The 27,665-nt window shown below is 41.1% G+C and overlaps 2 protein-coding genes across 2 annotated transcripts; both read right to left on the bottom strand.

Annotated features, from left to right (window-relative positions):
• Positions 1 to 109: 109 nt before the first annotated feature.
• On the bottom strand, positions 110 to 1,897 carry LOC111074661 (calreticulin). Its single transcript, XM_022367541.2, has 4 exons — positions 1,740 to 1,897; positions 1,569 to 1,673; positions 916 to 1,388; positions 110 to 788 (listed from the first exon to the last, which is right to left on the bottom strand). Exons 1-4 carry the CDS (start codon positions 1,825 to 1,827, stop codon positions 237 to 239), a joined length of 1,218 nt encoding a protein of 405 aa, XP_022223233.1. The 5' UTR covers positions 1,828 to 1,897; the 3' UTR covers positions 110 to 236.
• Positions 1,898 to 17,558: 15,661 nt separating this feature from the next.
• LOC111074662 (spermidine synthase) lies at positions 17,559 to 27,040 on the bottom strand. Its single transcript, XM_022367543.1, has 2 exons — positions 26,798 to 27,040; positions 17,559 to 18,382 (listed from the first exon to the last, which is right to left on the bottom strand). Exons 1-2 carry the CDS (start codon positions 26,929 to 26,931, stop codon positions 17,638 to 17,640), a joined length of 879 nt encoding a protein of 292 aa, XP_022223235.1. The 5' UTR covers positions 26,932 to 27,040; the 3' UTR covers positions 17,559 to 17,637.
• Positions 27,041 to 27,665: the final 625 nt, after the last annotated feature.

The raw sequence follows: 27,665 nt of genomic DNA, 5'->3' as shown, positions 1-27,665 counted from the left end.
TCACAGATGTTACCCAAATTATAACACTCGTATCGTTTGCAAGTATCGAAAAATGTGTTACCTATCCAATGTGTTGAATACAAATTACTGATAAATAAAACAATAGAGATGTGTTTATAAATATAATATAAGTCTTACAAATTGTAATTGTGGATTTAGTATGCTTTTGAAATCTAAAGCAATTTTTATACACAAAAAATACCTAATAAGATTTGACGTATTTTATTAGAATGCTTTTACAATTCGTCATGTTCACTCTGCTCTTTGTCTTGCTTAGATTCATCCTTCTCATCTTCATCATCATCTTCCTCCTCGTCATCCTTATCCGAGACCTTTTTCGCCTCTTCTTCATCTTTTTTTCTTTGGACTTCATCTTGAATCTCTTTCATTTTTTTTTCACCAGCTTGAGTGTTTTTTACATCAGCTGCTGTGTTTTGTGCCAACTCAATATCATCGGTAATGAGGACATTATCAAAAATTGTTCCCGATTTAACTTGCCATAAATCGAATCCTAATTTGCATATTTCATTGCGTAGATAAAGCTTGTTATCTGGTATATATTCAGGATTATCTATTTCGGGATGCTCCCAAGCCCCTTTGTAGTTTGGATTATCCAATTGTTTTGGTTGCCACTCCCCCTTATACTCAGGGTTATCTACCATTGGCGGCTCCCATTCACCATCCATTTCATCATCCCAATCTTCTGGTTTTGTAGCATCTGGGTCTGGTATATGTTCTGATTTATCCCAATCCTCAGGTTTCTTATCGTCGGGGTCAGGGATTGTAGGCTGATTTGCAATAAATTAAAATATAATTTTGAAAAGTATATTAATATGCATGTCAGAATGTACATGCATACATATGTAAACATATGTATGTTGCCGGTTTACGTTTTATAAATTTGTATATGCATACCTTATCATCCCAATCCTCCGGTTTCTTCGCATTAGGATCTTTAATTTTTTTTGGTGCTAAAAAGTCCCAGTCATCTTCCAAGTTACCAGATTCCACTTTTTCGTTATCAATTAAAACTTCATAGGTGTTGTCAGGCCTTACTATAAGCGTGTAAAAATGAGTGTACACGTCATCCTTACATCTTACATCTTTGTTTATCAAGTGATTCTTTCCTTTATAGCTGAAAATGACGTGGACTTTCTTTGTACCGGGACCACATATATCTGGCCCAAACATAATTTCGTAGGGTGACTCGCCGTGCATGTCTGTTTGGTCCAGGGAGCAGTCAAAGAGTTTAACGTAACCACCCCCACAGTCAATATTTTGTTCGTGTTTTACCGAAAATTGAACAACAAGCGGTTTATCTTCATTGGAAAATGCATCAAATTTCCGGGAAACTGCGTAGAAACGTGCATCCTGCGAAGTTTGAATGCCTATTGGAATATGCAAACGGACACAATTACATATATAGAATATATTTAGATAGTCAAAGAAACACATTTTATGAAAATATGCCTACGTGTTAATATGAAAATATATTAGCACCGCACCTCAAATTAATAATCAATATGCAAATACCATAATTACACTGATACTCTTAAAATATTACATACCTTTGTCTGATTCAGCATCGTTAAAGAATGAACCGGAAGAGTGGACAAATTTTCCAAATTCCTTACCAGGATGTTTGCTATAAATCCACGTATCATCCCAATTACCTAAAAAAAAAGAAGCGAAAAGAATGAAAACGGATCACAGGCGAAATAAGTACGACCGGCGTATACCATTTTCAAATTTTTCTTCTAAATATATGTGTGCATTTATCAACCCGACTATTGCCAGTAAGGCAAGAATTATAATTCTATAACACATCGCGTGAATGTTCTTACTCAACTAAAGTAAGTTTGTCCAGCGGAGTTACTAAATGCCGGCAAGCTATATAAAACTGAACCAAGCGTTTTCTTTGAGTGTTAAAAAGAGATGGCAATGAGGCACTTGAAATTTGCGCTGGAGCGTTTTGATTGGGTGCGACCAGACCAATAGCGTTGGTCTACGTATCTCTTAACATGTAATCATTTCATAGTGTTGCTTTCGATATGCATTTTATAATTAACAAATGGGGTATTCCCGTAATAATTTAAGCCTCGCAGTAAAATAATATACACTTCCCGGTGTACATACAAAACAGTTATACTACTTGGTCAGCTGAGCTTAACTTACAAAAAAGGGTTCTGTACAAAATTAAAAGTGCATAAAATCATACTTTCTGAAGAGGAATGGAATTCTTTTCTCCATATATAATTACAAAAATGTATAATCCATATAATTATATAACAAACAATTTATTTTTATAATTGTATTTTTATCTTATTATCAGGGCTGCCACAGAAATCACTAGTGAAATGGGAATCCGCGCAGAGGATTTCCGCATAAAAATTTCCGCCATGCCACAGAATTTCGAGCGATTTCATTTTTCTTAGCATTGTCACAAACAAAATTCGAACTAAGGCTAGGGTTGACACCTTTCAAGATTCAATTCGAATAGGGTTCACTTTGCAGTTTTTTTTTTATTTTATCATATCAAATAAATTGGTTTTTATTTTTTTCTTTTATGATATAAAATAATTGATTTTTCAAAGCTGCACTTTTATAATTTCAAAGTAGAAAAGAAATCCCATATCCTGCGAGTCAAAAAAAAAAATGTACTCGGCAACTCTAGCAGTTGTCTGACAAAAAACAGACATCTGAATTTTCCGGTAAACTTAATTAAAATGCTTTTACCGAGACTGTTGGCCATCGAAGAGCTACGGAGGCAACATATTCGAATACAAACCTTGCAGCTCAGGCTTCTGAGATGCGCATCGGACTCGTTTTCGCGTTCAGACGATACGTATGTGGTTTTTGTGATTATCTTCACAAACTACTGCTAATTTAGTTCGTTACAATTACCTGTTTTAGGTATAATGATCGCTATGCTTCTATTTGTGCTGCCATGGGTCTGCAATTAGCCGAACACGGGTTTTTGACATAAATGCAATGGCAATAATGTGTAGAAATGGTTTGTTAGTTCTGGCATTTTGAAGCGATGCCACCTGGTAGAACTACAAATGACTAAACATTTTTTCACAAGGCCACGGAAATCACTTCCCCTGGAAAATCACCTCAATTCCATTCCGCGGTGACACACTCTGATTTTTCAGCGGAATCAAAATCACTCACAATTTAAAAAGATCAATTATACGAAAGTCTCGGTTATATAATAGCCTTTTTACACTGGGCGCGTCTGCTATCGATATCGGCATAGACGCAATGAAGCAGAAAAGGCGTTTACATTGGAAGCGTCTTACATTGCGTCTTGAATTTGGATTTGGGTGTTTGATGACAAGGAAAGATACACAAATTTTTGAAAATCAACAGAATTAAGCAAGACGTCAGGAAAATGGACGAAAAAGAATTGATTCTCATATTTAAATATTATTTTCAGACATTTCATTGTAGAGTTTGTGGGAGTTCTTCTTCAAATTATGAAAACCACCGAAGTTCGTCTCCAGCAGTGTCTTAATGGCATCAGGGGGTCAGAAAAATTTCATATGATAATAATACAATCAGTTTCAAGTATTTTATTTAATGACTTTATGTATATTTTCACCTTTTTGCACAATCATACATTTTTAGCGCCAAAATTTGATTTTTGATCTACAATTTTTTGTTGTTATTAGTGGTGATAGTTGCGCTGATAGGCAGAAAATCCCAAAAATGAGCAAAAGCAAACGAATATTTCGAATAGACGCACATGAATCAGAAACTGACGCAACTGTTAACTTTCCGAAAATGGAAAACAAATTAACTTGATTCAACATTTTAATTTTTTTAACGTAATTTTCGGCTCATGATTTGACACGGGCCGACCGACAGCAACATAGCTACGCAAATGTGTGTATAGTGTAAAACATGATTGTATGCTTTTTCATTTCTTAGCTCCCGAAACCAGTTTTAAATTATCTGTTTTCATTTTCGTCTTTTGAGCTCACGTACCTTTTACACTCTTTTTGAGTATTATGACAGTTTTTTTATAAGCTTGCTTAACAATATTAGAAGAAATGTTTGTTTGTATATCATTTTATGCTAATATATTTTTAATATAGAATAAACAAATGGATTAACGGATAGAATTTCTCCTCAATTTCATTCCGCGGCGCCACACACCGATTTTAACGCTGTTTCGGAATCGCGCACTATTGATCCAGCGATCTAATTAAAACGAGAAGGAAAGTGGGGGACGCTTCTGGGGACGCGACTCTACTTATACCCGTACTCAGTCAGTATATACACTTTTGAGGTTATGATTTTTTAGAATTTTATAATTAACAAAAAAAAATTTACATTTTTTCTACATAGATGTAGATAACACATCTACTATGTATATTATACATCTAACATGTAGATTATAGATGTACCATTTAGATTCTACATCTCCTCCGCTAGGGGTTGCTCGCGCACTGAACGAGGCTGAGTGTGCGAGCGAGAAAAAGAATGAGTAGCGTGGTCGCCGGCAGGATGGGGCGGGGGAAACAACTGAATATTAATTTCGAATAAATAATGCAACATTCATGCGACATATGTCTGGACGTTGATATACAATGACTGCACCATCAAGTGGCCCATGCGACACCAAGCCGAAGCCTGTTACGCGCGGAACCCAGGCAGAAACGCAGCCCTCCTCCCGCCCAACCGACCGAGGGGCGCTGCCGCATGACGCGCGACGCGTGTTACCGAACCGATCGCGAGCATGTAGGAAAGATAGGTGTTAGACGAAAATTCGAGGAAAATTAGAGCTAAACACAACTCAAAGAGCTAAACATGCAAAGATAGCTAAGAAATATAACTAATTACGGGAAAGGTATGTTAGTATTAGTGATTTAAGAAGAGGAAGGGAATTAGTAGTTGATATTATGTGGTAGAGGGAATTGAAGTCCGAGCAAAGTACCCTAAATGGTTCGTGCAAGGAATAATTCGATCTACAAAGCGGAAGGAAAAGAGGAATGAAGTTTCTAGTAGATCTAATAGGAATCGTAAAGTTTATGCGGCTCAACAAGTCAGGGCTATCTACGTCACCCTTGATCAGGTTGTGCATAAAAATCACACCAAGCATTTTTCTACGACTAGCTAAGGTTGGAAGGTTTATTAAAAGCAAAGCAAGATGGCAGTCTAACACCTGCATCCCAGTTAAGGCCACGCAGAGCAAAAAGTAAAAAGTTTTTCTGGACTGATTCTATACGGTCCTGGTGTACATTGTACTGGGGGCACCATACACAAGAGCCGTACTCTAAAATCGGACGAACAAGCGAGATGTAGAGAGTCTTCGTTATATAGGGGTCCTTTGACCACCTCTTTATAAACCCAAGCACACCCATGGCCTTATTTACCATGGTAGAAATGTGTTCAGAAAACTTTAACTTTGGGTCTAATTTAACACCAAGATCATCAACCAAGGTAATTCTCTCAAGAGAACCACCGCAGAGGCTATAAGGAGGCAAAAGGGGGCTGGAGCGATGAAATGTCATTACTTTGCATTTCGAGGCATTTAGGTGTAACATATTTGCACAACACCATGATTGAAAGTTATTGAGATCGGATTGCAAGCGAGAGTGAAATGAAATGTCCTTATACTGGACACAAAGTTTAACATCATCCGCATACATGAGTACTCGAGAGTTTGTTAATACTGAAGGCAGATCATTAATAAAGAGTGTGAATAGTAGGGGGCCTAGATGGCTGCCCTGTGGTACTCCAGAAGTAACCTTAACAGGTGAAGAGAAGGAGTTTTTGAAGAGGACTCTTTGAGACCGAGAACGAAGGTAGCTAGAAATCCATCTCAAAAGATTAGGCGGAAACCCTAAAGGGTCAAGTTTTTGTGCTAGAAGGGAATGGTTTACAGAATCGAATGCTTTACTGAAAGCAGTTTAAATGACATCCGTCTGCAAGTTACCTTGAAAGCCTTTAATGATAAAAGAGGTAAACTCTAATAAATTTGTGGTTATTGATCGTCGCCTTATAAATCCGTGCTGGGACGGAGATATAAGTGATTTGCAGAGATGTTGCAAGTGCGGAGTTAAAATTTTTTCAAACATTTTAGGAATAGCGGATAACTTAGATATACCTCTATAATTATTTGCACCAGACTTGCTACCTTTCTTATGGAGCGGAATAATAAAAGATTCCTTCCAGATGGGGGGGAAGCATGAAGAGTTAATGGATAGGGTGAATAGTTTAAGCAAGGGTCCACACAGAGCGTCGGCACAGTACCTAAGTACACAGCCGGGAACTCCGTCGGGACCTGGTGAAAACACCGGCTTAACTAGTCGAAGATCATGAAGCAGTGAGCTTTCATTTAACAAGGGGCTGAAGATGCCATTCGACCTTGGTAAACTGTATGGATACGGCTGACCAGAGTAGCTTTCATGAGAATAGGTTGTTTGGAAAAATTTGGCAAAAAGATCGGCAATTGCCTGATCATTGTTTGCTGACATATTGAGAAAAGATAACGAGGATGGATGTGCGGACGTTCTACGCTTACTATTTACGAAGCTGTAAAACTGTTTAGGGTCCTGTGAAAATCGTATCCTGCATCGAGATAGGCAGTTTTTATAGCATTGAGCGTTAAGAACGGAGAAATTTGACCGAGCTATTACATATGGAGAAAGAGAAGAGGAAGAACCAACTTCTCGAAATTTTTTATAAAGTCTTGATTTTAAATTTTTTAGACTGGATAACTCTGGTAAACCAAGGAGGCTTTCCAGATCTAACCGGACAAGAAAGTGGGACACAAGAATCAAAAAATGTGTCAAGTACATTGTAAAAAATGTTTGTGCCTTTCATAACGTCAGTGCACAAGTACAGAGCGGACCAATCAAAATCCCTAATAAGGTTATTAAGCTTCGTAAACTCGGCTTTACGAAAGCAGCGGACACGTTCAGATAGCCTACCCATTCGATCCAATACACTAGGGCCAATATCGACTGACACTTCGAATGTAGGATGGTAGGAGTCTTCAGGTATACTGAGCGGTAGGGCTCGGGTTAACAACGCTATGGTCGGATCCGAGACAAAGCACAGATCAAGCAATCGACCCAAGGAATTTTTCACATGGTTGACTTGAGACAGGGATAGGTCTAGCAAGCCGTCGATAAAGTCATGTCGTGACATGGGCACAAGGTTATTAGACTCGTTTACCGAAGACCAAACAGTACCTGGCAAATTGAAATCACCAAGAACTATCATATGGTCTTTATCTGATAGCGAGGAAGAAACTGTTTTTAAAGCGGACAGGTGATGCTCGTATATTAAGATATCCGAGGAAGGTGGAATATACGAGCAAGTAATGAAAATGGAAAAGCCTGGGAGAATCAGTTTTACGCACAGGAATTCCAGGTCTTGCTGAACCTGGACCATGAAATGTTCCGATGTGAAGTTTGAGTCCACTGCAATAAGGAGTCCACGTCGAGACAAATGGTCATTTCTAAAAATTGTGTACCGACCTGCCAAAACTTCGGAACTAAGGATGTCCGGCTTTAACCAGGTCTCGGTCAACACAATAACGTGGGATGAGAATGCGAGACTCTCAAGGAAAAGAGTGCTGAGCTTACTACGCAAGCCTCTAGCATTCTGGTAGGTAACTACAAGAGAGGAAGTTAGTTTTTTGGATGGGTGGAAGTAGAGGTGGATGATGAGGATGGAGATGGAGCACTGGTCTGAATGCTAGGAAGAGTAATGGGGGGCCTATTCTATTTCTTAGCCTTAAACTCTTTAACCACCAAATGCTCTGGCCAAAACTTGGCGGAACAAATGGTTTCAAATTGAGTTGGGGAGACGCTTATCTTGAAGGAAGATATCTCCCTGGCGTAAGAAAAGTTAAATTTTTCCACCTTTAAGCCGACGGCTTTTATTTTGCTTTGTATAAAAGTGGTCACATCATTGGATGTGAGGTCAGGGGCTAACCGCGAGACAAAAACTTGTCGCTTTGGTGGGACTCCTACCAGTGGTTCTGGCACCACAGGCCTAGTACCTGTGATGGCAGTATCCGGTGGTCCTGGACATCTATTAGCTGGTGGGAGCGAAACTGAGGGGATAGTTAAGGGTGCGGACTTGATGGACACGGACTCTACAGACATTTCTAACTGCATACTCTCCGAAGTGACGCATTCGGCTCCCGAATCTGCATCACCAGCAGCGATCGTTGCCCTTGGAGTAGCAAACGTAATCAACTGCTGCACTAAAGGAGTGGTCGGAGAAAGTTTTTCAGATGCCGGCGGACATGAGGCAGTCGGCACTTGCAAGTCCCGCGGAGTAGACTTCTTGCGCCTCGGAAAGCAGCTGGAAACTGCTGAACTGAGTGTTCATGGCCAAGAGCCGATCATATTGCTGTTTAAAGCCTACGATCAGCGCTGCTTTCATCCTGTCGAACAACGACCCGACTTCAGGTCGTCGGTGAAAGGGAAGGAGCAGAGGCTTTGGGCCAGCTCAATTATCCCGAATTTCCAGGCAGCCAAAGCTGGAAAAGGCGAAGCCAAAGCCTCGACCAAGCGGCAGCGCTCAGCGGATGATCCTGCTCAACAGCCAGGCCACGCCCAGCAAGCCAAAAGGCCGAAAAACCATCCTGCGAACAGATCGTTTTGCGGAGGTGGCGAGGGGTAAGACCCTAATTGGCGTCCTGGATAGGGGCGCCAAGGACGGTAATGTCCCTCGGGACAAATGGCATCTGATCGATGCAGAGCTCCAGGACAGATTTCTGGAGGAGCTCGCGGAGAATGGCGGGCCACCGTATAAATGTGGGGACGCCGGATGGCATCAAGGCACGGTGAAAGCCATCGCCGGCCAAGATGCTCGCGCCCCTAAGAGCTCTCATCGCAGACTGCGAGGCCAAGGACATCGGCCTAATTGTGGGATGCGACGCCAACGCACACCACAGTCAGTGCGGAAGCACAGACACCAATGAACGGAGTGAGTCCCTTTTCAGCTATATACTGACCACTCAGATGGTCATATTAAACCGGGGGAACGATCCCACCTTTATTATTAAAAATCGCGAGGAGGTCCTGGACCTCACACTTGCCTTTCACACGATACAGAATAACAGAGTATCCGGGAGGGTCCTTAAAGAACACTCCTTCTCGGACCACAGGTGCGTGGAAACATACCGAGCCCAGTCCAATTTCGGAACCTCAGGCGGACAAACTGGACTCGTTACTCAGACCACCTGGGCCGTATTCTCCCTTAGCGCCTGGAATGCGGCGCTCGACAAATCCTGTCCACCTAGTAAATCTAGGGGCCGGAAGAAGTCTGAATGATGGACTCCGAAACTGAGGGAACTCCGTAAAGTCTCCTGGAGACTCTTCAACAGAGCCTATAACAAGGAACCTAGGAAAGCCAAAAGCACCTCATGGCGTAAGTTCTGCAGTGAAATCGAAAGTAACTCCGAAGCTTCACGCTTGCGCAAAGTACTATCGAAGTCGACCCCAACCTTGGGTTACCTGAAGAGAGCCGATCAGTCATGGACGACGCCCAGCAATGAATCGCTTCTCCTCAACACACACTTGCCAGGCTGCGTTGTAAACAGACCAAACTACAGCGCACCTCCTTCTGTTGCCTCAAGATCCATTCTAACCTGCTAAGTGAGGAGAACATATTCTGGGCAATTAAAAGCTTTAAGCCATACAAGTCTGCGGGAACAGATGGCATCATCTCACCCCAACTGATTCACGCCGGATAAAGGGCCATAATTTGGCTCAAACAGAGTTACGAGAGAATTTTCTCTCACGGACAAATCCCAGACACATGGCTTCAGATCAAAGTCGTTTTTATACCCAGGGCAGGTAAACCCTCGCACACTGCCCCCAAAGATTTCAGACCAATAAGTCTTTCGTCCTTTCTTTTAAAGACGATGGAACGGCCCTACACGCGATCACATCGATCATTGAATTGTGCCTTAACTGCAAGAAATACACACTGGTGGCCTTTCTTGACATAGAAGGGGCTTTTAACAACATCATCCCGACCGACATCACGGGTGCACTGACGGACCTGGGGACTGATTCCCGGACGGTGAGTCTCATCGATCAGATGCTTCGATGCAGGACCGTTGAGGCCTCACTGGGGACGTCAACTTCCACCAGGTTGTCAGCAGAGGTACGCCGCAGGGCGGAGTCCTCTCGCTCCTCCTATGGAACGTAGCGGTAAATGAACTGCTGCGAGTGATAGAGGGGGGTGGATGTCACGTGGTGGCGTACGCTGATAATGTTACCATAGCATTCACTGGGAAATTTCCACAGACGCTGTGCGAGTGCATGACAAGCACTCTCATGAAACTGTTCCAATGGGCAGACAAATGCGGACTAGGTGTTAATCCGTCTAAAACGGAATTAGTACTCTTCACCAGGAAGTACAAGATCCCGACACTGACTCCCCCAAAACTGTGTGGGGAAGCGCTAGTTTTTAGAAATAATGCCACGTATCTTGGTCTGATCCTCGATAGGAAGCTCGATTGGAAACTGAGCATTGAGGTAGGGTAAAGAAGGCCACTGTGGCGCTCTATACCTGCAGAAAAACCATCGGACTCAAATGGGGAATGACCCCGTATATAGTCCGGCGGCTATATACCGCCATCATACGACCAATCCTAATGTACGGAGTGGTTGTATGGTAGCCAGCACTGGACAAGAAAAATGGTCTTAGCAAACTCAGCCGTGTCCAACGCATAGCAGAGCTATGCATAACGGGCGGAATACGCACAACCCCAATCGAAGCCCTAGATACCATGTTGTACCTTCTCCCTGTAGAACTCATGGGGAAAAAGGTGGCAACTCTTTTCGCTCTCAGAATGAGAGAATCCAAACTCTGGAAAGAATCCACGTTTGGACACTCGGGAATCTTGACGAGACTCCCGCAACTATCGGAGGGGACAGATTACTGTATACCGAGTGATCACCTCTCGACGCCCTTCCAGGTATCAATCCCACTCAGGGAGGACTGGGAGAAGGGCGAACCAGGACCCAGAAATGCGATCCACATATACACTGATGGCTCAAAGTTACCCACACGGCCGGGTGGTGCCGTCTACTGTAACGAGCTCAACATTAGTCATTGTTTCAGACTCCCGTATCACTGTAGTGTGTTCCAAGCGGTGGTTGAAGCAATAAACGATGCTATCTCTATCGTCTCCAAACTTTCTTGAGACAGACACTCAGTGTGTGTCTTCTCATACAGCCAAGCAGCTCTCAGAGCACTTTGCTCAATACCGTCGAACTCAACGACTGTCAAAATATGCCGTAGGTCTCTTAATGAGACCGCAGAGCATTAAGATCTCTCCCTAATATGGGTCCCCGGACACAGCGATATTCACGGGAATGATGCTGCCGACGAACTAGCCAGGAGTCGATGAGGAGTCGGTCCCCCACTTCTTCTGTCACTGTCAGGCCCTGGGAAACCGTAGGCTACGGTTCCTTGGGGCTCCTTTCCTCACCGACATTTTGGACCTGTCCGAAATCAGACCATGAATATTGTCCAAATACATCCAAGCCACCGGATGGGACTCCCCTTAACTCCGCAATCAGATTGCTCACCACGGTGTAGGGGAGAAGGGTACACGCCCATGCGGCGTCACAACGGTCCTCTAGAAGGACCAAGTGAGTTGGGGTGGGGGGATTTGCCCATCTCTCTCCAACTAAAGCCTTAACCTAACCTAACCTAATAAGTAGAGGTACGAAATGAACAAAGATAATTGGAACGGAGACGTTCCTTCGTCTCGCATTCGTATACAGATATTGAATATTCCGATATTAGAAAGTGTTGATTGGTGCTAGGGACAAAGAATGTCCCAATTATCACGCGATCAAATATAAATATGAGTCAAATGGAATGTGTTGCGCATCCGGAAAAGTGCAACAACCTCAAATCGAAACACTGCTGCCAACGCCAACCGAAGCACATACGTTTTTAAAAATATACTTCATGGGTGGTAAGGACATAAATCGCGCACTAGCCAATCGCGTAGATGCACGTTGCGGTTACAATAGCCTTAATTCGGCAAAAGCCAGGCGCATAGTTGGAAAGGTGGACGAACTACTTAATCAGCACAGTGAATTATTTAAATTATTCATCAAACAAAATTTGAAGTCTTTAATGAGATTCATTACAAAGTTTAGATAGTGTAATTTCCGCGGAAATTTTAGATCCGTCTACTGATATAATTACCACAAACATGATTCATGGCCCATACGGTGATATGAATCGCTTACCGCCTCGCATAAAATATGGAAAATTTACAAAGCGTTGAAAAAGAAATATTGATAATTGTGTACAACCATTCATGATAAAAACCAATAACGTAGACATTGACAGTCGATGGGTAGTACTATATTTTCCTCTGCTGAGCAAAACATTCACACTAATGTTGAGGTCTGCATTTCAGTGCAATTTATCAAATATATTTACAAGTATGTGAATAAAGGCAGCGACATGGCTACATTTGCTGATGTGAATTCTTCATTATTAAATGTTTCCAATTATACGAGATTATGTTTTTTTTATTGATATGAATGAAATGATACAAGTACAAAACAAAAACGAAAAGGAACGTGTGATTCGCGACTCTACTTTTATACTCGTACGTACTCAGTCAGTATTTAAATATATGAGCTTATGATTTATGTAGAATTTTAAAACATTTTAAATTTATTGCTATATCTGTTATCTACATCTAAAATGCATATTCTACAAATAAAATGTAGGTTGTACATACATCTACTATTTGAATTCTACATCTTCTTCTTCTTCTGGCTATATCGACTCGGCTATTGATGCTGATCAAGAATATATATACCTTATGGGGTCGGAAACGTTTCCTTCTCTGCAGGTAGTACAGGTATAATAACTTTTTAATAAAGATCTATAAAAGACTTGGCGAACGAGCGAAACGAGTAAGCAGGGGGCCCCCTGCTTTAAAAAATATGCAAACAACATTTTTTTTAATAGTCTTCCACAATGGAAGGTTTATCTAATAAACTTAACATTTCTGTTTAATAACAATGTGCCGACTTATATTAAAATCTCCAATGTCTAATAGATGAAATCACGGGATCATTAGAATATGGATTTTGGTTGTTGTTGTTTGAGTGAAAAAAAAACCGATTAATTGGTTCATTCTTTTGTTGTGAGCAGCTGTGATTTTTTTAGTTGAGCGTCTGTTTAGATCAGCGATGCCCAGGCCCATTGCCCTGCGAGCCCTTTTGTTTTAGTAATTGGCCTCAGCATAGGAAACCAATTCTTGTGTGCATACACAGTTTGTGCTGTGTACCAGCATACCGAAAGCCCAACACATGCAAACATCTTTGTGTGTATGCGATCCGTACAGCAAAAAACGGTTTTGTCTCTTCTCTGATTGGTGTTACCGACTTTTGTTATGATTTTGTTGTTGTCTTTTCTTCGAGATTGCACTGTTCCCTTATTCGTATTTGTGTTTTTGTTTGGGAGTATTGGTGAGTGGTTCTGCCGTAAGCACCCCTGATTTAGATGTTTGTTCAGCTAGCGAGCTTTTTCACTAGCGTAGTATTGCTATATGTTTATTAACGAGACGATGGTCGTTTAGATTAAATATGGTTTATTGTTGTAAACAGTATAAAGGCGATACAGAGTCAAAGAGATAGCGAAAGGTTCAAGTTAGATTGATGACGAGTCGGTTGGAGAGTTAGCTGGATTCAAGACGGGGTCAGATTGTAGACGCGGGGGTCGGTACAAGACGGTGTCGGATTGAATAGCTCGATTCCAAGACGATGTGCAGTGGTTGCTAGATCCAGACTAATTCAAAGGGCAGGCGGGCGAATTGCCCGTGCCCTAATGCGAGCGAGAGAGCGACAGATCGAGAGAGTAATAGCGAAAGGCGATAGAAAAAAAGGTGTGAGTTGAAGACGCGAGAGAACGGCGGCATAGGCTGCTGCCGTGCGGGAGCATGAATATGTACATATGTATGTAGATGACAAAGTTAAGCAGTGGGCAGTAGAAATGCTGAACAATAATAGATATTTTCTCTACTGCTGCACCACTGACTATGATCTACTGATTATTTGGCTGCGTAACCAAACATACTCCCCCCGTTGAAGAGCACGGGTCTTTAACATCCCTTTTCAACAGCATACAGGGTTCAGCAGGCAAAGCTTGTTGTTGATGGGGCCGTTCTTCCTTCCATCGAGACCTGTAGATTCGATGCATGGAAGCAACGCGTTGTCCGGCACCCATTCGGTTGAAGTTGAGCCATGTAATGTGAGGCTCGGCGACAGAAGAAGAGGCGAAGAAGAATAGCGCATTCAAACCAGGCACTGGAAGTGATGTGTCCAGATTAGCATGGCTCTCTGAAATTAAGACTGAGGGATTAGCAATTTCTGCTCTCCCCCCAATAGGGCAATGTGGGGATGGTCTTGGGCCCAGCACAGCTCGAGGTCCAGCGCGATGCCCAGAATTACGTCCGCCAGCAGAGAGCGGGGGCTCGTTCAGATGAACATCGGCCGGAACGGGGCGTTTGCAGGGAATCCACAATGCTTAAAGGTATGTAAGCGAGGTCGTAGCCTGAGCAGGAACCTGATCCGACGCAAGTCCACCTGTGTTGATGCAATCGAGGACGCCATCTAACTTCGAATAGGATTCATCGTCCCCTGCTCCACCATGAACAGCCGGAACAATAAACAGATGCTTCGATTGGCATTGACTTCTGTCGATCAGTCCAATTGGCTCCAAAATCGCGCACGAATCCACTTGGAATGGGGCCGGTGTGATTTCCTGACCAAACGCAGGATGCGGAGCTACGGAAGTGGACCGCTTAGTGATCTCTGAGAGAATGATCCCAGTGAGCGTCACAAACAGCTCTTCAAAGTCATCGGCGAGTTCACTCCCAATCTCGTCGCAGTCCAGCTTCTCGAGTTCACTGTGCACGGTTTTAAAAGTGCCGTGCAGCTCCTCGATTTGCTTCAGCCTGCCAACGAGCATGAAGTGGTCAAATAGGGAAGCGTTCTCCAAGACAACTTCTAGCTGCTTCATCCGTTGAAATAACGCTGGTGCCTTCCGCTTTAGGAAAGCCACACTGTTTCCAGCAGCGGTCACTGCACCGTCGTTCCTCGCACCCATTTCGGCAGCAGGCGCTAGAAAACGTTTCTAGCGGGAAGATGACCGCAAAGAAGAGCGAACGCTTGCAATAAATGCAGCAAGAACCGCAAGCAGATCGCAAAGCAGACGACGCGAGCACCGTTTTTGTTGCTTGTGCACAACCGAATACCGAAAGCCCGTGGCTTAATGCGAATTCAACGAACGACAAGTTTTATTGTTTTTGTGATTTAATTGTTTATATCACGTCGGGGTCACCAAATGTTGAGCTACTGAGCTTCTTCAGTAGAGTTGTATTGCGATATTATTAAAAAGGCGATGATTGTTCAATATATATATTCACAGTTTATTGTGGTGAAGTAAATAAGCGATACAGAGTCGAAAAGATAGTTAGCTGGATTCAAGACGGGGTCAGCTTGAAGACGCGGGGGTCGGTTCAAGACGGTGTCGGATTGAATAGCTCGATTCCAAGACGATGCGCAGTGATTGCAAGATCAAGACTAATTCAAAGGGCAGGCGGGCCGAATTGCCCGTGCCCTAATGCAAGCGAGAGAGTAATAGCGAAAGGCGATAGAAAGAAAGGTGTGAGTTGAAGACGCGAGAGGACGGCGGCATAGGCTGCTGCCGTGCGGGAGCATGAATATGTACATATGTATGTAGATGACAAAGTTAAGCAGTGGGCAGTAGAAATGCTGAACAATAATAGATATTTTCTCTACTGCTGTACCACTGACTATGATCTACTGATTATTTGGCTGCGTAACCAAACAATGTTTATTCTTTTAAAAGTTTTTTTTTCAGTTTTTTAGTCAGGTAAGTGGATTCAGTGATTACAGTGTGCGTTGTTAGTTAAATTAATGTGTTACATGGTTCTATTTGGTTCTCAAAGGTAAGACGAAATAAAAGTTAAGAATGTGTAGGTCTCTTAATAAGTTTCTTTTGATTTAGGTATCCAAAAACATTTTGTTTTATCTGTTAATTATACCCGTACTCAAAAAGAGTTAAGGGGTATATTAGATTTGTGGTAAAAGTGGATGTGTGTAACGCAGAGAAGGAAACGTTTCCGACCCCATAAAGTATATATATTCTTGATCAGCATCAATAGCCGAGTCGATAGATTCATGTCTGTCTGTCCGTCTTGTTTTCCGCCTGGATCTCAGAGACTATAAAAGCTAGAGGAAACAAATTTTGTTTCCAGACTCATGTGATATCACACTGCTACAAGTGTATTTCAAAATTTCGCCCCACCCCCTTCCGCCCCCTCAAAGGACGAAAATCTGTGGCAGGCACAATTTTAAAGATACGCTAAGACTACGCAGTATCGTAGAAAATTACCATATCTACCAGATTGCCGAATCTGAATCAGATCGGATCATAATTATAGCCAGAATAAAGAAATTCATTTTCAGTTGCTTCCCCCACCTCCTCCAGCCAGAGATCGCGTTACTCATTTTCTTTCTCGCTCGCACACTCTGCCTCGTTATGTACGCGAGCGCCCTCTGGCTAAGATGTATAATCTAAATAGTAGATGTACATCCTATACTTTATATGTAGAATATGCATTGTAGATGTAGATAACAGATGTAGCAAAAAATGTAAGACAGAAATTTATATACTGACTGAGTACGGGTATAAAACAGGGGTCGGCACACAGACTCACACATTTTTTTGGTGCGTTTGTGTGCGAAGACAAAAGACACGAAGTCAAATACGTGACTTATTCTCCGCCGCTGCAAAAGCCGAGTAATTGTGCATAGGGCACACGAATGCTTCTCTGCCGCTGAGGCAAGTGAGCAGAATAAGAAGCCGCTTGTGCATGGCCCGAAGCATGTTTCTCTGCCGCTACGTCAGTGAGGCAGAATTTTCTCTGCCGCTACGTCAACAGCGCAGAATAACGAAACCACACGAAGTCTTTACGCTGTACGTGTGCAAACTGCGCTGCCCGAAATTTTTTATTATGAACAGGGCATACGACGCTGCCGACCTCTGGTATAAAAGTATAGTCGCGTCCAAAGAAGCGACTCACGCGTTACTTCTCGTTTTGATTTTTCATATCTTTAAAATTTTAGATGCCACAGATGTTCGTCTTTTGTGGTGGCGAAAGGGCTTATTTCGATAGTTGACGTATTGATTCGAGGACACACTTAATCGCGAAGAAAATAAATAAACAAATCATAAAAATAGCTAAATTCTTCGATTTTACGAAAAAATATGCCAAATTTACGTGCCTGTTTCGTGGAGCGAGTCGCGAATCTTCGAAGCCAATATCGATAGGTTCTGAGCCGATTATATTAACGACGTTGCGATAATAAAGTATGCATCATACGCGTTCACCAGAACTCAAAACATGATGGCTGAGATCAATCCGAGATCATTCGGATTTTTCGGGGAATACGGAGAACCCCTCCAGCGAAACTCTATACACCGTTGCACTTCCGATAGTAAATAATTGACAATTTTTTTGGGAAAATTTCAACTTGTATTTATACATAACATTAGAAATAAGGAATTAACATTTTGACTATTAGTTAAAATTTAATTTAGGTCCGACATTAAGCTTTTCTGTACCCAGCGTGGCAATGCAAATGCTGCATCATGTACTTCCGGAGAATAGTACTTTAAATTCAAAGCTTCGATATCAAAATTTTCTATTTCATTTACAGAGTTAATGAACTTTTGATTCTTGTTTAAAGAACCTATAACAAATCCTATATGACCACATGGATAAGACGGAACTGAAGTTATTGCATAGGAAACTTTTGGGAAGTGCTCTTTGCAACCCGCCATTGTTTTTTTTATATAACTTAAGTCTAGCCAAAAGCTACCTCCTTGCGAGCACACGATTCCATCTTCTTTTAAAGCATGTTTCATTAAATTATAATAGCTTTCATTAAACAGGCTTACTGCTGGACCAATTGGATCCGAGCTATCCGTTATAATGACATCAAATTCATTTTTATGTTTGATCATGTACTCAAAACCATCGCCAATAGTGAGCTTTACCTTTTCGCTCTTGAAGCCGCATGCCATTGAAGGTAAATGTTGTTTTGAAAGCTCCACAACGCGCTCGTCTATTTCTATTTGATGTACTTCCTCAACCAAGGGATGTTTTACAACTTCACGCGCCACGCCACCATCACCGCCGCCAACAATCAATACTTTCTTGGGATTCCGATGAGAAAAAAGAGGTAGAAAGGCTATCATTTCCTGGTACGAAAATTCATCTCTGGACGTACATTGTATTATTCCATCTAATATTAAGCACTTCCCATATGTTTCACTGAAAACAGAAAAAAAAATACTATAATTTTAAAAACCAAAAGATCAGAATATAACAGAACCCCGGTCGGAAGGTACTGTTGTTTGCTGTTTCTACATACACATGTTTGAATTTATTTATCTCTAAGAAAAATGTGAAAACACGCTAATCAGAGGAGGCAGAAAGGATATGGGGTTTTTCGCAAGTACCTTACCACTAGGATAGAGCTAGTGATTTAATAACTAAACATCAGTATTCATAATTAAGCATGTACATTAGGTCTGCGCTTACTTTCGAAAATTCTGAATTTCAAAGATCTCAGGGTCTTAAAATGTTCCTTTTGTTATGAAATAATAGTTTAATAGTTTTAATAATAAGTTTTAGCCCTATTGGAATAGTTAAAACAATATTTTGACCGTTCTGGTCGGAAAAAAGTATATTATTTGCGAAAACCACCGACTAGAGAAGTCACAAATGCATGAAATATCAGGGAGCGGCTGTGCTTTAACTATTTTTTTTTGGCTTAAATATAACCCAATCGAGCTGAAATATTTGAAGAAGAGTTATACAGGGGTGCCACAGAAATCACTTCCGCTGGAAAATCACCTCAATTCCATTCCGCCGTGCCACACACCAATTTTTCAGCGGAATCAAAATCGCTCACAATTTCTCCAGCGATTTGATTAAATACACCCATAAAACACACCTAAAATGATTCGAATCTTACTTTCCCATAAAGGTTGTTCAATTGGTGATTGACCCTCATCCAAATAATTTAACATTATACATGTTAAGTTAATAAAATAAGTATTTTAGTAAATCACTATTCAATCCGCTGACTGAATTTTCACTTAACGATTCCGCACTCAATCCGCTGCAGCCCGAGGTGGCCACCTATGGCGATTCGGACATTCGAAGTTAAAATAGTAATGCCACCTTTTTTAAGCCGAATTCGGAGCAAGATATTTAATATTAATTTTATTGAAAGCATTCTGGTTTTCTTTAATTAAGCATTACAAACGAGAAGGAACGTGCGAGTCGCTTCTGGGGACGCGACTCTACTTATACCCGTACTCAGTCAGTATATACATTTTTGAGCATATGATTTTTTAGAATTTTAGAATTAAAAAATAAATTTTACATTTTACATTTTTTTGCTACATCTGCTATCTACATCTACATATACAATGTCTATTCTACATCTAACATGTAGATTTTACATGTACCATTTATATTCTACATCTCCTCCGCTAGGGGTTGCTCGCGCACTGAACGCGGCAGAGTGTGCGAGCGAGAAAGAAAATGAGTTGCGTTGTCGTTTCAGGAGGGAGCAGGGGAAGCAACTGAAAATTAATTTCTTCATTCTGGCTATAATTATGATCCGATCTGATTCAGATTCGGCAGTCCGGTAGATATGAGCATTCTCTACGATACTGCGTTTTTAGTTTTATCGTATCTTTAAAAATGTGCCTGCCACAGATTTTCGTCCTTTGTGGGGGCGGAAGGGGGCAGGGCGAAATTTTGAAATACACTTGTAGCAGTGTGATATCACATGAGTGTGGAAACAAAATTTGGTTTCTCTAGCTTTTATAGTCTCTGAGACCGAGGCGCTCATCGAGACGGACAGACGGACAGACAGACAGACGGACAGACAGACATGGCTATATCGACTCGGCTATTGATGCTGATCAAGAATATATATACTTTATGGGGTCGGAAACGTTTTCTTCTCTGCGTTACACACATTACACACTCTTTTTTGAGTACGGGTATAAAAATAGCTCATTGCAGTAATACTTCCTTTACGTCAAACGTGTCCATACTTTTTGTGCAAATTGTGAAAATTTGTAGCCATTGTAGACATACTATCTGTCATGTGTTTACCAATCGTCCCTCTAGCCCGGAACGACGAGTGGGTGTCCTTCCAACTCCATCTCCGACTGCTTTAACTTCTGTCCGTCCAACTCCATCTCCGGCAGCTTTACCCCCGGCCTCAAAAAACTAATTTTGCCTCTTTCCCTTAAGATAACCTATCAGAATGCTCGGGGCTTGGGCAGTAAGCTTAACAAGCTATATACTGACAGTGCATCTTTTGAGACTGATGTAATCGCTTTTTTCGAAACCTGGCTCAACTCCTCTATTTATGACTCCGAGATTCTCATTGACAAATTTAACATATATAGGTATGATCGTCCATCTCGTGGTGGCGGAGTCCTGATTGCTGTTCGTTCGACCATAGCTTCCCAAATCGTTCATGTCGAAGGGCTTAATAACATTGAAATTATTGTTGTTAAGCTTTGCTGGCCCTCTTCTAAGCTCTTTATATCCTGATCTTACATTCCGCCGTCCTCCGAATTCTCCACTTATATACTTCACGTTTCCCATCTTCAGTCTGTTTCGTCCCAACTTAATGACTCTGATCGTCTTATAGTCCTTGGCGACTTTAACCTACCTAATATCTCATGGTCTCCTTCTGTTGACTCTAACCTGATGTTCCCATCTATTCAGCATGATTTTGTTGATTCATTGTCGGATACATCGCTGGGTCAGGTCAATGCTATATCCAATAACTTGGGTAGACTTCTTGGTCTCGTGTTTTCTTCCGACATATCGAATACCATGGTCTGCAGAGGGTCTCCTCTATCTTTCCCACAAGATCCTTATCATCCCACACTTGAAATTTCTTGCAGGTGCCCTCCTCGGATCCCATCAAAACTCCCGTTAAGCCACCGTCTAATTTGGCTTCAGGAAAGCAGATTTTACGTGCCTGAATCTTGCACTTTCTCAGATTGATTGGTCATTTCTCGAAGACTTTCATGAAATTGATCCGGCTACAAATGCATTTTATTGTTCCTTGTTTAATGTCTTTAATACCTATGTACCTTTAATTTCACCTTCGCATCATGTTAGTGGCCCTATTTGGTTCACCCCGCGTTTGCTAAACCTTCGGAAGATTAAATCTCGCTTGTATAAAAGGCTCAAAAGAACTGGTTCGCAATCTGACCTCTCTAGGTATTCAATCGCTAAGGGGAAATTTTCTTTTATTTAATAAAACATGTTATAATGACTACCTGTCCAAATGTAGACTTAGCTTTAAGCATGATCCTAAGCAAAGATCTTCCCAATTTCCGTCATCTTTTTCTTTTAACGGCAGCCAGGCTGATAACGATTGTAATGTTTTTTTTTTCATTTTTTCAACTCTGCTACTCAGTTCCCTCTAATAACCATCCCTCTATTCTGGCTTCTTCTGACATACTTCGTCCCAATCAATCTTATCCTTTCCACATGAATAGTTCTAACTGTATCTATCCCCCCTTCATCGACTATAATGACCTCTTAATTAATGTAAAGTCATGTAAATTTTCTTTTTCTACCGTCCCCGATATGGTTCCTAGTGCTGTCCTTAAACTTTGTGCAGATTCTCTCTGCGTGCCCCTCCTTAAACTGTTTAACCTATCTCTCGAGCTCGGCGATTTTCCCACTGTCTGGAAAGAGTCATATATTATTCCCATTCATAAAAAGGGCTCTAAATCGGATGTTTCTAATTACCGTGGGATCCAATTTATCCGCCATTCCCAAACTCTTCGAAAAAATAATTACTTTCCAGCTCCAACACTTTTGTTGTTCATTATTCTCTGAATCGCAGCATGGATTTGTAAAACGTCGGTCTATTTCGTCTAGCCTCCTGGAATTCTCCACTTTCGTGCATGAGGATTTCGCTAAGCAGTCGCAAACTGACGTAGTCTATACTGACTTTAGTAAAGCCTTTTATTCAGTAAATCATAATCTGCTTATCCATAAATTATCTCTCCTAGGGCTTCCGCCTAAACTTCTTTTCTGGATTAAGGCATACCTTTGTAGTCGATCTCAGCGTGTCTGTTTTAATAACTCTCTTTCTAAGCCTGTTTCTGTATCGTCGGGGGTACCTCCAGGTAGCCATCTTGGCCCTCTGTTGTTTAATTTTTTCATCAATGATCTTCCCCAAGTCTTAACTCATTCCCGAGTACTTATGTATGCGGACGGTGTGAAGTTATGTTTCTCCTATAGCGACGCCATGCCCCCGTTATGTCTCTAATCTGATATTGACGCCTTCAACAACTGGTGCTTAATAAACATTCTTCCCCTTAACATTTCCAAATGTAACGTCATGACATTCCATCGCAAAAAGCCTTACCTCTTTGACTATAATATCCATAACTGTCCATTACTGACTTGGGAATTATCTTTGTACTTAATCTGTGTTATAACTCACACATATCCACTATTTCGAATAAAGCCAGAGGCGTCCTGGGCTTTATCAAAAGATGGTCTAAGGAGCTCACCGACCCCTATACCACTAAACTTTTATATGTATCCCTTATCCGACCTATCCTTGAATACGGTTCCTGCGTTTGGTCTCCGCATTATCAAAAATATCAGGATATGATTGAGTCGGTTCAAAAACAGTTTATCCTTTTTGCACTTCGTGGCCTTAATTGGGACCCCTCTAGACATCTTCCTTCTTATGAGAGTAGGCTCCGGCTCCTCGATATCTGCTCTCTTGAAAGCCGTAGGATTTGCCATGGAGTGCTTTTTCTTCAAAAACTTCTCGCTGGTGAGGTTGATTCCACTGCCCTTAGTAGCCTTATTAGCATTTCTGTCACTTCCCGCCCGACTAGGCATTACTTTCCGCTTCATCTTCAACTCTGTCTTTCTAATTACTCTGACCATGAATCTTTCCATAGCGTTTGCCGTAACTACAATACCTTCTTCCATCTGTTTTCCTTCGACACTAGTTCTATTAAGGTAAAATCTTTGTTAACAAATAACTTAAATTAATTATCTTAACTTAATAGGCTATAGGCTATTTCCTGACCACAACTTGCTGTGAGCTGGACCATAGCGGCTATTTTGCCAATAAATTAGTCCTATTGGGTCAAGATAATATCCATAGTCTGATAATCCATGTTCTTGTCCTTTTCATATTACGTTATAATTTGTTAGTTTAACTGCTCATAGTTGAACCGTATTAAATAAATAAATACAAATACAAAATTTGTAGTTATACCAGGTGGCATGCCAAAACAGAACTAACAAACCATTTCTACATATTATTGCCATTGCATTTATGTCAAAAAACCCTGTTCGGCTAAGTGCAGACCCATGGCAGCACAAATAGAAGCATAGCGATCATTATACCTAAAACAGGTAATTGTAACGAACTAAATTAGCAGTAGTTTGTGAAGATAATCACAAAAACCACATACGTATCGTCTGAACGCGAAAACGAGTCCGATGCGCATCTCAGAAGCCTGAGCTGCAAGGTTTGTATTCGAATATGTTGCCTCCGTAGCTCTTCGATGGCCAACAGTCTCGGTAAAAGCATTTTAATTAAGTTTACCTATCTCGATGCAGGATACGATTTTCACAGGACCCTAAACAGTTTTACAGCTTCGTAAATAGTAAGCGTAGAACGTCCGTACATCCATCCTCGTTATCTTTTCTCAATATGTCAGCAAACAATGATCAGGCAATTGCCGATCTTTTTGCCAAATTTTTCCAAACAACCTATTCTCATGAAAGCTACTCTGGTCAGCCGTATCCATACAGTTTACCAAGGTCGAATGGCATCTTCAGCCCCTTGTTAAATGAAAGCTCACTGCTTCATGATCTTCGACTAGTTAAGCCGGTGTTTTCACCAGGTCCCGACGGAGTTCCCGGCTGTGTACTTAGGTACTGTGCCGACGCTCTGTGTGGACCCTTGCTTAAACTATTCACCCTATCCATTAACTCTTCATGCTTCCCCCCATCTGGAAGGAATCTTTTATTATTCCGCTCCATAAGAAAGGTAGCAAGTCTGGTGCAAATAATTATAGAGGTATATCTAAGTTATCCGCTATTCCTAAAATGTTTGAAAAAATTTTAACTCCGCACTTGCAACATCTCTGCAAATCACTTATATCTCCGTCCCAGCACGGATTTATAAGGCGACGATCAATAACCACAAATTTATTAGAGTTTACCTCTTTTATCATTAAAGGCTTTCAAGGTAACTTGCAGACGGATGTCATTTAAACTGCTTTCAGTAAAGCATTCGATTCTGTAAACCATTCCCTTCTAGCACAAAAACTTGACCCTTTAGGGTTTCCGCCTAATCTTTTGAGATGGATTTCTAGCTACCTTCGTTCTCGGTCTCAAAGAGTCCTCTTCAAAAACTCCTTCTCTTCACCTGTTAAGGTTACTTCTGGAGTACCACAGGGCAGCCATCTAGGCCCCCTACTATTCACACTCTTTATTAATGATCTGCCTTCAGTATTAACAAACTCTCGAGTACTCATGTATGCGGATGATGTTAAACTTTGTGTCCAGTATAAGGACATTTCATTTCACTCTCGCTTGCAATCAGATCTCAATAACTTTCAATCATGGTGTTGTGCAAATATGTTACACCTAAATGCCTCGAAATGCAAAGTAATGACATTTCATCGCTCAAGCCCCCTTTTGCCTCCTTATAGCCTCTGCGGTGGTTCTCTTGAGAGAATTACCTTGGTTGATGATCTTGGTGTTAAATTAGACCCAAAGTTGAAGTTTTCTGAACACATTTCTACCATGGTAAATAAGGCCATGGGTGTGCTTGGGTTTATAAAGAGGTGGTCAAAGGAATTTGACGACCCCTATATAACGAAGACTCTCTATATCTCGCTTGTTCGTCCGATTTTAGAATACGGCTCTTGTGTATGGTGCCCCCAGTACAAAGTACACCAGGACCGTATAGAATCAGTCCAGAAAAACTTTTTACTTTTTGCTCTGCGTGGCCTTAACTGGGATGCAGGTGTGAGACTGCCATCTTATCCTCGTAGATTGCTTTTAATAAACCTTCCAACCTTAGTTAGTCGTAGAAAAATGCTTGGTGTGATTTTTATGCACAACCTGATCAAGGGTGATGTAGATAGCCCTGACTTGTTGAGCCGCATAAGCTTTACGATTCCTATTAGATCTACTAGAAACTTCATTCCTCTTTTCCTTCCGCTTTGTAGATAGAATTATTCCTTGCACGAACCATTTAGGGTACTTTGCTCGGACTTCAATTCCCTTTACCACATAATATCAACTACTAATTCCCTTCCTCTTCTTAAATCACTAATACTAACATACCTTTCCCGTAATTAGTTATATTTTTTAGCTATCTTTGCATGCTTAGCTCTTTGAGTTGTGTTTAGCTCTAATTTTCCTCGAATTTTAGTCTAACACCTATCTTTCCTGCATGCTCGCGATCGGTTCGGTAACACGCGTCGCGCGTCATGCGGCAGCGCCCCTCGGTCGGTTGGGCGGGAGGAGGGCTGCGTTTCTGCCTGGGTTCCGCGCGTAACAGGCTTCGGCTTGGTGTCGCATGGGCCACTTGATGGTGCAGTCATTGCATATCAACGTCCAGACAACGTAAAAAAAAAAAAAAAGTTTACCGTAAAATTCAGATGTCCGTTTTGTTTGAACAGCACGGAGAGTTGCCAGAGAACTGCTAGAGTTGCCTTTGAAAAATCAATTATTTTATATCATAAAAGAAAAAGCAATTGTTTTGATATGATAAAACCAATAAAACTGCAAAATGAACCCTATTCGAATTGAATCTTGAAAGATGTCAGCCCTAGCCTTAGTTCGAATTTGGTTTGTGACAATGCTAAGAAAAATGAAATCGCTCAGAATTTTGTGGTATGGCGGAAATCCTCTGCGCGGTTTCCAATTTCACTAGTGATTTCTGTGGCACCCCTGATATTCTCATATTCTTAATCATTTCGATCGGAGTAATATAAGGTACAGCTGCCATACAACCAAAATATCGTATTTTTTTAACTGTGACCTCAAGTCTGCACCTCTAATCGTATACCACTTTTTAATTTATTGTTTAATAACAAAAGGAACATTTTAAGACCCCAAGAGCTTAGAAATTCAGAATTTTCGAAAATAACCGCCACCCGAATGTACATATAACAAATCCATCTTTTTTATTTCCATCTTGAGATGACTATGCTGTTACAGGCATACTTTAATCGCTAATATTTATTATACAATCCGACTACATATGTACATATGTGTGTACAGCAGTCTGTACTTTAAAGTTTTTTTGGTGACTCAAAAATATGCATATAAATTTGAATATGTAATCATGTATTTAAAGCCCTTAACAGGATATAAGTTGAAACATCTACGTCTGCAGCGTTAGAATAGAATTGTTCGTATTTTTGGCTAGCCGGTGTTAGCAACCTCGCATACTTCGTACATCCTTTCAATAAATTTACAACTAAAAAATTGCTAAATTGTGATATGATTAGAATATTGGATTCCCTCTTTCTGCTATGCAACAGCATGTTGCAAGATTGGCGCCACTACAGATTTTAAACTTTACGTGTAGAATGGTAAGTATGGATATTTTACATATGTATGTACATGTGTATAACTCACGTTTCAATTATGTGAATATCTTGGAATTTGGACTTTTCTTTATGAATGACATTTTTTACTTTTAAAGAAAATGCCTGTCCAGGCCATAACTCGGCCTGAATTTCACTAAACCAGCCGCAAGATATTACATCCATTCTATATTAGAAAAACTAAATACAATTTTAATTTTAATCAAGTTTTATGTGAAGTTCAAATCCCGCCTGAAATAGAAACGAGCTCAACACGTGGCTTTACGTTAAAAGATACCGTTCATTCCAGACTGTAAATATATTGAAAAAAATACTAATACTTTTCAGTATTTACTGCGCACTTTTAAATACAACACCCAGTCTCAAAAACACCGATTTCACACTGAGCACATCTCATGTCCATCAAAATACAGCTAATGACAATAACAACGATTTTGTGCAAATTGTGAAATTTCAACAAGTTTCACTGAATTAATTCTTTGCACTCCATTGCAAATTTAAGCAGCTCTATTTACAAGTCTGCTCGCAATTTTCCAGATTATTCCTTTTATTTCTGCTGCTCCTTCTAGACTTCCAGCCATTCCAGAGCAATCTACGGTTGTCCAGTTTGTTCCGCTTCGGTGGCGCGAGCTAAAAAAAACAATTCCATCGCATTCCACATTAACCTGCGTTTATTTGTATGTTTGTTTTTGGCAGCAAGATAAAAATGCTAAAATATAACCTAGGTTATTGTGTGATGAGAACAGCTAATTGGAACGGAGACGTGGGCACTGCTACATTATGGACAATATTACAGAAAATTACCGACAACGCCAACAAGTATAAAGAGTATTTACATCCGTTTCGTTCCTTCGTTTCGCATTCGCATATGCATACGGATATTGAATATTCCGATATTA

Source organism: Drosophila obscura, unplaced genomic scaffold (genome assembly GCF_018151105.1).
Source record: "Drosophila obscura isolate BZ-5 IFL unplaced genomic scaffold, ASM1815110v1 contig_194, whole genome shotgun sequence".
NCBI lineage: Eukaryota > Metazoa > Arthropoda > Insecta > Diptera > Drosophilidae > Drosophila > Drosophila obscura.
The sequence above is the reverse complement of the archived record's forward strand: the minus strand, read 5'-3'. Positions and strand labels throughout refer to the sequence as shown.